At 37.1% G+C, this 12,099-nt stretch overlaps 2 protein-coding genes across 5 annotated transcripts in view; one reads left to right on the plus strand and one right to left on the minus strand.

Annotated features, from left to right (window-relative positions):
* The window catches only part of MED12L (mediator complex subunit 12L), a 581,984-nt gene that overhangs the window by 101,583 nt on the left and 468,302 nt on the right, over positions 1-12,099 (minus strand). The window lies entirely within an intron of this gene.
* P2RY13 (purinergic receptor P2Y13) lies at positions 2,761-5,222 on the plus strand. Its single transcript, XM_074191065.1, has 2 exons — positions 2,761-2,910; positions 3,394-5,222. Exon 2 carries the CDS (start codon positions 3,409-3,411, stop codon positions 4,417-4,419), a length of 1,011 nt encoding a protein of 336 aa, XP_074047166.1. The 5' UTR covers positions 2,761-2,910; positions 3,394-3,408; the 3' UTR covers positions 4,420-5,222.

Raw genomic sequence — 12,099 nt, forward strand, 5'->3', positions numbered from 1 at the left:
TCAATTTTTAAGGACTTTGGCCAGGTCATTATTAACTGAGTTGGTTTTTTTTTAGATTTTTCAAGGCAATGGGGGTAAGTGGCTTGCCCAAGGCCACATGGCTAGGTAATTATTAAGTGTCTGAGGTCGGATTTGAACCCAGGTACCAGGTACTCCTGACTCCAAGGCTGGTGCTCTATTCACTGTGTCACCTAGCCGCCCTTAAACTGAGTTTTAATAAAAGCAAAAAGAGTGCCAACTGGCTAAGAAACACTTTGAATATGTCTTCACTTTAAAACTTGTCTTCCAAGAAAAGTCTTTGCTTAAACCATGGTAGATAACTGTCCTTGAATTAGTTCCTCTTTTGAGGGCCCATTTCCCATCCTACAGCATTTTGAAATCTGACTGAAATGTGATTTCCTCGTTTTTTCCAAATTATGAAAGCATTTTCAACAGGATTTCCTGTTAAAGAATTGAACAAAATTATAATCCTTCAATGATCTAATGAATTGGGTTATATCGTGGGAATTGGTGGCTTACAATGTTCATTCCTTTACCTGCTTAGGATTTTTAAAATTCCATTTTTAAAACTACTGCCTTTAGAGCAAAATGGAATTTTATTCATTTCATAAAAATGAACAAAAAGCTTATGTTATAAGTCATGTTATAACCCTAGTTTTAAACCCAAAACACTTTTAACCTAATTACTTAGGGTCAAAGATTGCTAAATATAAAAGACCTCTTCTAAGGCCATCCACATCTGGTAGGCACCCAAGGATATCATTACCCTCACTTGCTGATGAACTTAAGTCATCAGCAAGATTGAAATAACTTGTTAAATACTTAAATATCATCCTGAAAATTCTTAGAATTCAACCTCTGAAACAAGGGTGAATCAGACCCAGACATTCATCCTGTACTAACCAATCCCAGTTCATCATGGTTTGAACTCAGTCCCTTTGTGCCAGCATCTGCTTTCAAGAAATAAAAGAAACAGATTCAGTGTCATACTTCCCCAAGAGATCTTCTGAATTCCCTTTCCCTTTTACCACAGAGAGCCAGAAACTCTTTTCCTACAAGGGCTCCCTAATAGATGTTTCTGGGTTCAGGATACCAGACCAGGTGATGGTTTGGACCTGGATGAGATGTAAAGGCAAATTCTACAGAATGAAGGTTGTGATAGGCTTAGAGAATCCTTGGAGGCTAGATACCTGGTGATCAATGAATGCAGAGCATAGGAATTCATAGGAACCTGGTGGACAGCTTTCAGTTTGGTCATTTTATTAAATGGACACTGTGTAAAAGCTCTGAAGAGTTTACATTTGACTGAGGTTGGGGGAACCAGATGTACAGCAATCAGTTCAGATCGGGAGAGATGAAAAGAAACCTGAAGGGGAAGGTGTTAGAAATTTGGACTGGGAAAAGTTCTGACAGAGGATGGAATTAAAACAATCTTGAAACCAGGAGCAAAAGTGAGGGGGCAAGAGTAATAGCCAAGGCAACGCAATGGAGGCAGAAGATGGAGATCATGGTGATTGATGTGAGTGTAGTTGGAAAAAAGAAACTGCATGTAGAGAGGAAATGGGGGGAGTTTTGAATATCAGAGTTTGTGGAATTGGGGGGTGGAATGATCAGTCTGAGATCTTTATAAACTCTCTTTGGGAATAGATTAGAGTGGCAAGGGATGGGGCAGGGAGGTTAGTTAAGTCACTTCACCCTGTGTGCCTCAGTTTCCTCATCTACCCAAAGAGCTGGAGAAGGAAATGCAAACTACCCCAGGATCTCTTCCAAGAAAGCACAAATGGGTTATGAAGAGTCAGACATGCCTGGAATGACTAACAAATGCTACTAGTTGCAGTGGGATCAAGGGCGCATGTGGTGGGATTGGCTTCTACATACAGAAGGAACATCTCTTCTTCTGAGATTAACATGAAGGAAAAACACATGGGGGAAATGTATGAATGATGGGAAATGGGGGGGAGTAGGGAGAGATCGGTGGTTTCTGTTGTTGCTAATTGCTTGGGGAAGCATGTGATGAAGTCCTCAATTGAGAATGTGAGGTGGGATGGGATACCATGAGAGGGCTGGGGAGAGAACAGATACTATGAAAATTAAGATACTGAATCAATTAGGAAGAATACGAGAATTGCCTTGCTGAAGTGAAGGTTCACTTAAAGAACAAATTTGTAGTGGACCCAGTCAGGGAGATACATTATTTTCTCCAGTTCTGTTTTATGCACAGAATTGTCAAGGATGGAGGAATGAACAAAAAGTTCAGGGATAGTATGGGAGAGGTGATATAAGAATTAGGATGAGTCTGGGGGAGTTCTTAAAGAACTCAGGCTTGGGATGTTACATTTGAATGATTGCTCAGATACTCTCCTTTGTTGGTCCCCAATATGTGAGCCAGTGGTTATTGTTGTTCAGTCATTTTTTTAGTCATGTATGATTCTTCATGACCTCATTTGAGGTTTTCTTGGCAAAAATAATGAGGGTATTTGCCATTTCTTTCTCCAGCCCATTTTACAGATAAGGACATTGAGGCAGACAGGGTTAAATGTCTGAGGCTAGATTTGAATTCAGGTCTTATTGACTCCAGGTCCAATGCTTTTTCCATTGTGCCATCTCTGAGAGTAAGATAGATGAACAAACTATTGCTAATAAATGAGTCCATGAGAACAAAATGGCCTCAAAATTAATGACTGGAAGCATAAGGGAAATATGCATAATTCTCCTTTAAATAATCCACAATTTGAGTTTTTTTTAAAGGAATTAAACAGACCCAGTCCCATGCACACATGAGTACAAATGAGGAAGGAAACTCAGTATAAGAAAAGCAGACTAAGTCATTTTGTCTCACACTTCATTCTTCTCCCTGAAGAAACCGATGCTGCCTTGTGAAGACACATAGACAAACAACATATTTTCAAGGTGATTTCCTTTTTTTTAAACTTGTTTGGCAATTATGAATGTTGTGTAAGATACTTTAAGTAAAAAATGTTGTAAAATGAACATTCTGTAATCCATTGAGATTGATGACAAACCTATATGGATTACTATCTCTGAACAAGTGTCTTTGGGATAGTAGGAAGTTATTTCTTATAAATGGATCATAATGATAATCTAACACTGATGAATGTGGGAAGGAGTTATAAAGCTACTATCTGAAAATGAATGCTAAAAGAATTCAATAGCTTGTTCTATAACTTAAATATCTGTGCAACCTGACCAAGAAACAAGATTTTCTTTTCCTAGAATTTGTGTTTTGGAGGTGAATACACAAGAGGTCACCAGCTCGAGTTTAATGGGTCTTTCAAATGCAAGGCAGTAAACACTCAGTAAAGGGCAGTCTGTAATGGATATCAGACTTTCGAAATTACCAACTTCTCTTCCTTTCTGTTGTTGTTTTTATAGCTGACCAAGAGAATTATGAATGCCACATTCCTTCAACTCATCAATGGATCCTTCAACTCCACTGAAGGGTGCCCCAGAGACACCCGGATTACTCAATTGATCTTCCCAGTTCTTTACACCACTGTGTTCTTTGCCGGCATGTTATTGAATAGTTTGGCTTTATGGGTCTTCTTTAAGATTCCCAGCTCATCCACTTTCATAGTCTACCTTAAAAACACCCTGGTGGCAGATTTAATAATGACTCTGATGCTCCCTTTCAAAATTCTCTCAGATGCAAACCTTGGACCCTGGCAAATCCGAGCTTTTGTCTGTCGTTACACAGCAGTGATCTTTTACGAGACCATGTACATTGGCATCATCTTACTTGGACTCATTGCCTTTGACCGATTCCTCAAGATCATCCGGCCTTTTGGGAAATTCTGTGTGCAGAAGCCTAAATTTGCCCAAATTCTTTCTGTACTAGTCTGGTTCTCGTTGTTCTTCATCTCCTTGCCAAATATGATCTTATCTAACAAAGAAGCCACACCGCAATCTGTAAAAAAGTGTGCTTCCCTAAAAAGTTCCTGGGGCCTCCTGTGGCACAAAGTTGTCAACTATGTGTGCCAGTTTATCTTCTGGACTGTTTTTTCCCTAATGCTTTTGTTTTATGTGGTCATTGCCAAGAAAGTATATGAGTCTTTCAGAAACTCCAAAAGTAAAGATTCCAAAAGCAACAAAAATCTAGAAGGCAAAGTCTTCATTGTGGTGGCTGTGTTCTTTGTATGCTTTGCCCCTCTTCATTTCACCAAGGTCCCCTACATTCAGAGCCAGACCAACAGTAGCAAGGCCAACTGTGCTATGGAGAACCGGCTGTTTCTGGCGAAGGAAGCCACTCTCTTCTTGGCCACGACCAATATCTGCATGGATCCGCTGATCTACATCTTCTTATGTAGGAAATTCACAGAAAGGATGCCCTGTGTGAAGAAAATGAAAAGGACGAGCCAAGAAAATCCCACCAGTCAAACTGATAACATAACTCTGAGTTGACAGGGTATTGTGAGTAACCCCCAAGAAACGTGTGGGCCTGGAAGAGATGTTGTTGCATGCTTTTGCCTAGTTTGGTTGGGGGAAAGGAATGTAAGTGTTAAAAAACAGTATTGGGGTGGGAGGAAGGGAAGGGATGATGTGGCTGGAATGTATGTGTTCTGCTGTTACTGTTGCATAGAAAGGATGCAGTTAATTTTAATTCCTAAATACTACATATAAAGAATTGGTTGACACATTAGATGTGTGTGGGGGGAGTTACTCCATCTGAGTAAGGGTTGATTTATATGAAAAGATCTAGTTCTCTTAAGAGTTACTTCCAAATTAAAATAATAGCTTTAAAATATTCAGGGTGGGGTGGGATGGCATAGTTTGTTGACATACCCCCACAGAGATCATCATGTTCTCTCTAAAACTTTGAAATTCCCTTGGTGTACTACTTCCCATTGGTGGCACTTCTGATGAATCCATGCCTTATGGGAAAATGACTTTATTTGTTATCTGTGTTCAGTTCTACAACCTCCCTGTGTCTGCCAGAGTCTGATGGTACAATCACTTCTTTAAAAAGTTTCTGAGTTAAGAAACATACATGCTGTCCCCGTGTCTGAAGGTCTGCCCCAAATTCTTGAACTGTTAGTATCTCTTCTCCCAATCCCTCCTCTGGGACACACACTACATGTGATGCCTTTGGAAAATCATCCAGTTACTTCAGTCCAACATTACTTCATCTATGAGAAGAAGCAGATAGAGTTGGTGACTTCTAAGTTATATATATATATATATATACATATGTGTATATATATATGTATGTATATATATATATACACATATATATATATATATATATATATAACATATGTGTATATATATATGTATGTATATATATGTATGTATATATCTGCCCTTTTTTCCACTATAATCTCTTTGAGGGAAGGAAAGCTGTGTTGTCATCTGAGGATCCCTAACTCACACCAAAGCTCAGATTTTATCTCCTATGCAAAGCCATTCCTGATCTTTCCCTTTGCCCCCACAACTAACTATTAGCATTCTCTCTTACTCCAAATGATCATAACGTGTTGTTATTATTGCTCAACCATGTCTAATGTTTCATGACCTTTTGGGGTTTCCCTGGCAAAGATACTGAAGTAGTTTTGCCATTTTCTTCTCCATCTCATTTTACAGATGAGGAAACTGAGGCAAATAGTCAAGTGACTAGTCCAGGGTCATATAGCTAGGAAGTGTCTGAGTCCAGATTTGAACCCGGGAAGATGAGTTTTCCTGTCTTCCAGTCTTTTTACATGTTGTGTATTCTTTGCAGCACCGCTCTCCCTATCCCTGAGGGATTATAAACTCCTTATGTTCTGGGACTGCCTTTCATTTTTCTTCTTTATATCTCCAGAACCTAATGTAATGATGTACAAATAGTACATATTTAATAAATGTTGTTGATTTGTACTGGAGTGGATTAGTCTCTGAAGAGATGCTGGGGAGGAGGAAATGATCAGTATTCTAGGAAATCTCTCTTGCTCTCTCTCTTTCCCCTCCTTTTCCTCTTACTTCCTCTCTTCCTTCCTCTCTCCCTCCCCCCCCCCCCACACAGAAACTTTCTCTTCACTAGTGAAATATTCTGGAGAATATAAAAGTAAAGCCAATGACCTGTGATACCAGTTAATATGGTGGTACTGTATTGTCTTTGTAACTACAGGGATAACCAGCTAAGGACTATAAATAATTTCAGGGATTGTGGAAAAAATCGCCTTTCTCTTATGGTAAAACAAAATACAATCTAAAATAATCTGTCTTCATGATATTTGTTATTGCCTTAGTCTGGGGGAGCCTAAACTTCCTAAGTGGGAAAGAGACAGACCAGATGAGCCACACGTAGTGGTGTGGCTTAATGAACTGAACCCCGATCTGGGAATCAGGAGAAACCTTAATTCAGAAAGCATACTTCTCTAACCAGTCATCCAGGAAAGCTGTTTCATGGTTCTGAGCCTCAAAGTTCCCATCCACAAAATGGGCATGATATGTCATGCCTAATAGGACTATAACTGAGAATCAAATGAGATGTTGGTAAAGTGCATTGCAAATCTTAAGATGTGATGCAACAACTGAATATCATTATTATTACTACCATTAAAATAACACTATATTGCTTTTGAGTGGTTTCAGCTTCATCCAACTGTTTGGGATCTTATTTGTGGTTTTCTTGTCAAAAATACTAGAATGCTCTGCCATTTCCTTTTCCAGCTCATTTTACAGATGGGGAAATAAAGAAAAACAGGGTTAAGTGACTTGCTCAGAGTCAAACAGCTAATATTTGACTGAAGTCAGATTTGAACCTAGGAAATTCAGTATTTCTGATTATAAAGCCTGTACTCCAGGCTCTATGACACCACTTAGCTGCCCTGTCTGTGGCATATTGGAGTTAGTTAGCAAATTCTTTATTCATTGATTACTGTTATTAAAGGGGAATTTGAATTCATTTTGATAAGTAACAAAAGTATGTATTGAGGCCATCTACTGAATGGTCTTGTGGGCAGATAAAATTAAGATTAAAAAAACACCATTACTGAAGATTTGTAGATAATATCATTAATAAAATGGTCCAATCCCATTATGCCAATTTATAGAAGATGTTTTTTATTTGTAAATTGAAATCATTAAACTTCTTCCTGAGACAGTAACCCAGACTTTTTAATTTTTACCCATTCTGTACAACACACCCACAGAAACGGTGCTGTCTACTTGTCCACAGCCATTCAATCAAGATAACTGGGATGAGGTATGGCATTATGAAGCTGACATTATTTTTATTTCCCACGTATATTACACATTTGTTTACTGATATGTTTCAAATATTACCATAAATAATTAAATACCAACCACACGTATCCAAATAAATGAGCTAACTGGTATGATGCAACATTATTATCTCATCAGCTGCCATTCTAATGTATTTGCAGAACTGAGTCATCTCACTATAACTCTCTCTCTCCCCATGTGAAGGAATGAGTTACCCCTCTGCAACTTTAATGTGTGAAGCATTAGAGAGAAAATTTATATGTGGGTGTTTGTATGTGCATATGTGTGTGTGTGTGTGTGTATAATACATACAAAATGAACACTATATTCACAATGTATATATACAGATAGATGAAGATATATATTAAATATATAATATATGCACAATGTCTATATAAACCCACAAATGTGTATATATGTACCTACAACCCACATTTATGTACATACATGTATGTATGTATGTGTTAATGTTTTGTGTCTGTATGAATGCAGCTGTTTTCCAGGGCATGATTCAACACCCTCTTTGTCCTAAGTATGTACAAAGCATATGTATTTGGAAGTATCATTGCATAAAAGATTCTACTTCCTACCATCTTAATCATATTTAAAATCAAATTGATATTAGAGTATTTTTAAATAAGATTAGGAAAAAATAAGTTAAATGATAACAGACAGAAAATGAATAGCCAAAGAGGCTGAAAGATCAATTATGGAAATGGAGTCATTAATACTTGGCTAGGTCCTTGCTAAGTTAGAATCTGGGAAGCTGCTTGCTGATCTAAGAAGTCCTTTAATGCAAGAACCTTCCCTGAGATGATCACCTCTTTATCTTAAATATATATATGTTTTGCTTGTACATAATGGTTTGCCAGTTGTTTCCCTGATTAGAACCAGATGCTTCCTGAAACCTGGGGTAGTCTTTTGCCTTTCTTTGTATCCTCCAGCTTGGAGCTCAGAGGAGGCCCTAGATGTGAGGTCACTTGACTATACCGAGAACATGATTCAAAGTCATAGAAAGAGTTATTTATTTTTAAAATACACTATAATGATTCCAAAGGGTGCATGATGAAAAAATACTATTCACCTGAAGGAGAGAGAGGACTGCTGAATTTTATTTGCAGACTGAAACATGTTAAGTTTGCATTTTCTTATTTTTCTCATTTTTTAGTTTTCTTTATTTTGTTACGTGGCAAATATGGAAATATGTATGCATGACTTCATATGTAAATACAATATCAAATCACCTTTTCAAGGCAAGAGAAGGGTGGGAAGAAAGAGAAATAGAACTCAAAAGCTTAAAAAGTAATTGTCAAATATTTTATACATAATTGGCAAACATTTAAAATTAAATATTCAAAATGTTAATTATTTTATAGTAAATATATTAAGTAATTAAATTTATATATAGCTATTAATGTATATTAAATTAAATATTTGATATTTAACAAAATTAAAAAGGAAAAGGTATACTATAAATAGGCTGAAAATAGGGAACAATCACCTTTGTTGGTTTCTTTTTCTGTGTGTGTGTGTGTGTGTGTATGAAAATACAAACTCCTAAACCAAAATATTAAATTAAATAATAAAATTAAAATATTAACGTTATTAGCATTTAATTTAATAATATTTAAATATTTAATAATATTTAAAGTCCTCTGGACTCAGGCTCCCCCTCAACTTTCCAGACTTATTTTAGATTGCTCTGTTTCACATACTCAACCCTCCAGCCAAACTGATCTATTTGCTATTTCTTCAATTAAATATTCTATTCTCAAGTCTCTAGATTTGTATGGGTTGCCTAGTATTCACTTTTTGGAACTCTTGGCTTCTTGGGATGGTGTGTTCAGGTGCCATTTTGCTTCCTGATTTAGCAGTCCTCAACCTGGGATCTGAGAATTTTGTTTGTATTTTGATTACTGCTTTTTAATAATAATTGGTTTCCTTTGTAATTCTGTAAGGTAATTAATTTCATGCATTGAAAAATATGAATCTGAGAAGGTCCTTAGGCTTCACCAGACTCCTAAGGTCCTCAATATTACTGTTCTCTTACTTTTCAATTTGCTTTTCTCTCATCTTCTAATAGAAGGTAATCAGCATGAGGGTAAAGTTGATTTTGCCTTATCTTTGTATCTGCATAGAACACTATTCATTTTTATGCACTGAACTGATTTCTCTAACCATGTCCTTAGAATATTGTCAAAACTCAATATCCCCACAAGACAGGTGTATTTTTTTTTTCCATGACTTAGTCAACGCTGGTTTGGGGCTGCCCACCTGTGAAACACATATTGTCCCTAGACCCTGACATGCCTTAAGAGAAGAAGAAAAAAATAGGCTAAAAAATAGGTGTTGCTCTTAGGTAGGTGAGACCCCACCCATCTGTTCCAGTAGATGGAACAACAGCAGGAAAATTCCTGCAATGGAAGAACCCCACCAAAAATCAGACTGAATAACCGTGCTCTGAGCATCAAGGGTGTACTCTGGGAGCTTCAACCAGAGGAAGAAGCAAAAGCAAATAGGAAGAAAAGGCATTTTTTCTCCATGTCTTCACATCCAGTTTAGAAATATAGGGAGATTCCAAGTACATAAATGACTTTTAGGAAAACTTTAATGAGCAAATATTTTTTTAAAAGAAAAAGAAAAGGAGGAAAATAATCAGCAATACTGTCAATAGATTGAAAAAATATCCCGATATCTGCACAGGTTTCATGTCCCCGCATACATCCCTTTGTTTGGGAATTGGAGGGATGTCATATTTAATGTTAAGCTATGTAAAAGCAAAAAAATTTCAATAAAATTTTCAAAAATACTAATAAAAATGCACTATAAAAAACTACCTAATTTATTAGCTTGCTAATTCCCTGAACTTAGTCAACAGTAACATATATTTATCAAGATAAGCTGATAGTTAACAGGGCAAAAAACAATTATTTAACATTTACTTCATGTTTGAAGTTTTACCTTCTTTGAAGATGTGTTTGCTGAATGTCACTCAAAGATTGGGGTTTAACTGCAGTCTAAATCCTTTATAAAGTCCTGAAGAGAGAGTCACACCCATACATGAGATTGTGCTGGTTTTTTCCAAGTTGGTCTTTTCTAATATTTTGCTTTGAGGTTTAGAATTACACTTGAACCCAAGCACTATGCTCTCTGGTCCCAGACACATGCCTTCAAGAATCCAGATGCCCTGACTTATGGAATCACTGGAAATTCCTGGCTGAAAGTGAATAGATAGACCCAGGGAAAGTAAAGAGGGTCAGTGGTGCAGTCATTACAGTCAGGAAGACTCATCTGCACAAGTCACTGAACTGTGCTTGCCTCGGTTTCCTCATCTGTAAAATAAGCTGAAAAATCTACAACTCCAGCATCTTTGCTAAAAGCATTCCAAAAGGGGGTCACACTGCCAAAACAAGTGAACAACAAAGTAAATGGGGTAATGGCTAGGCTTGGGGGGCAAATCTGGGGTCCCTGAGAGTGAGGAGACTGAGGCTGGAAGATCATGTAAGTTTGAGAGTTCCAAGCTGTGGGCGTCCATACCAAGACTGGCATCAGTATGGTGAGCTTCTCTGGAAGGGCAGGGGACCAGACTGGCCAAGGAGGGATGACATGCACTAGGTCAGAAAGGGTGCAAGTCAGAGTTTATGTGCTGATCAGCAGGAAGGTCAAAGACAAGGGGGAGTCATTTTTATCCAGTCTAGGCAAGGCAGGGACAGTCTCAAAAAACAACATGAAACAAAACTAAAGCATACCAAGCCAAAACAAAGAGAACAAGAAACAAATTTCTTAAAAAATAGGATGGGGTGGCTCCAGTCAGCTCAGCTTTAGCTCCAAGCAAATTGACCTTTACTTCAGAGACTATAATAAATTCCATTTACCTTCCTATAAAGAAGTCTGGCCCAAACTCCCTATGTGGAGGAAAAAAAAAAACTGTAGATTCAGTAATAAATACATTATAAAGTAAGCTTTACACAGGATCTTAAGAACAGAAATTAAATTTGCTTTGCTTCGGTACCACTTAGTAACTTGCAAACATGCTCCATATTTCATAGGCATAATAGTAAAACAAAAATTATATGTTTGGGTGTAACCGTAGAGTAACTGAGCTTAGCTCTTGTCAGAAAAGGAGTGCGTCAACCTTTTATAGAAGTTGTAGGCTTTTTTTTTAAAGCTTCCATTATCTTAATATGGAGATGGAGAGAGAATTAAAGCTGAAAAAAAAACCCCTTCCATCACCCTAATATAAAGAGAATGAAGCCAAAAAAGAGAATGAAATTAAGAAGGCAAAAAAAATATGGAGAGAAAAGAGAAGGAGAAGATGAAGTTATTTTATGTCTGAGTTATTTCAACCTGATTTGGGAAAAGAAAATACTTTTTTACTTAGCCTATGAATTTTTGCCACACCTAGAACGATACTCAAACAAAAGAGAGGGCTACCAGATCATCACTTTTATTTAGATATTTGGATTTTCAGGCATAAAATAATATTCAAAAAAGATATCTTTCCAATTATAAATAAATAATCTGAGCATTAGAAGCATTTTTAAAATAAGAATCTCAACATGGGATAGGGAAAGGAGGATGGCTACACTACTACAATTTATTTTTTTAAATACTGTCTCATGAGTTATAAAATCATTCCCTGGGGGGTTGACATCTGTATAGCAAGTATTCTCCCTGCAATATCTTGCTTTACATATAGAGCAATGAATAAAGACTAAAAGGTTATCCTTATTTTACAAATTGAGGGACTGAGATTTGGAAGAGCTAAATAAACTTGCCCATCAACACTATGGTGAGATTCGAACACAAGTCTCTGGATTTGAACGCAAGCAAATCCTGCTATGCCAAGCTAGACCTCTCTGAAAGTCACTGTGTATG

This window comes from Macrotis lagotis, chromosome 6 (assembly GCF_037893015.1).
Source record: "Macrotis lagotis isolate mMagLag1 chromosome 6, bilby.v1.9.chrom.fasta, whole genome shotgun sequence".
Lineage (NCBI taxonomy): Eukaryota > Metazoa > Chordata > Mammalia > Peramelemorphia > Peramelidae > Macrotis > Macrotis lagotis.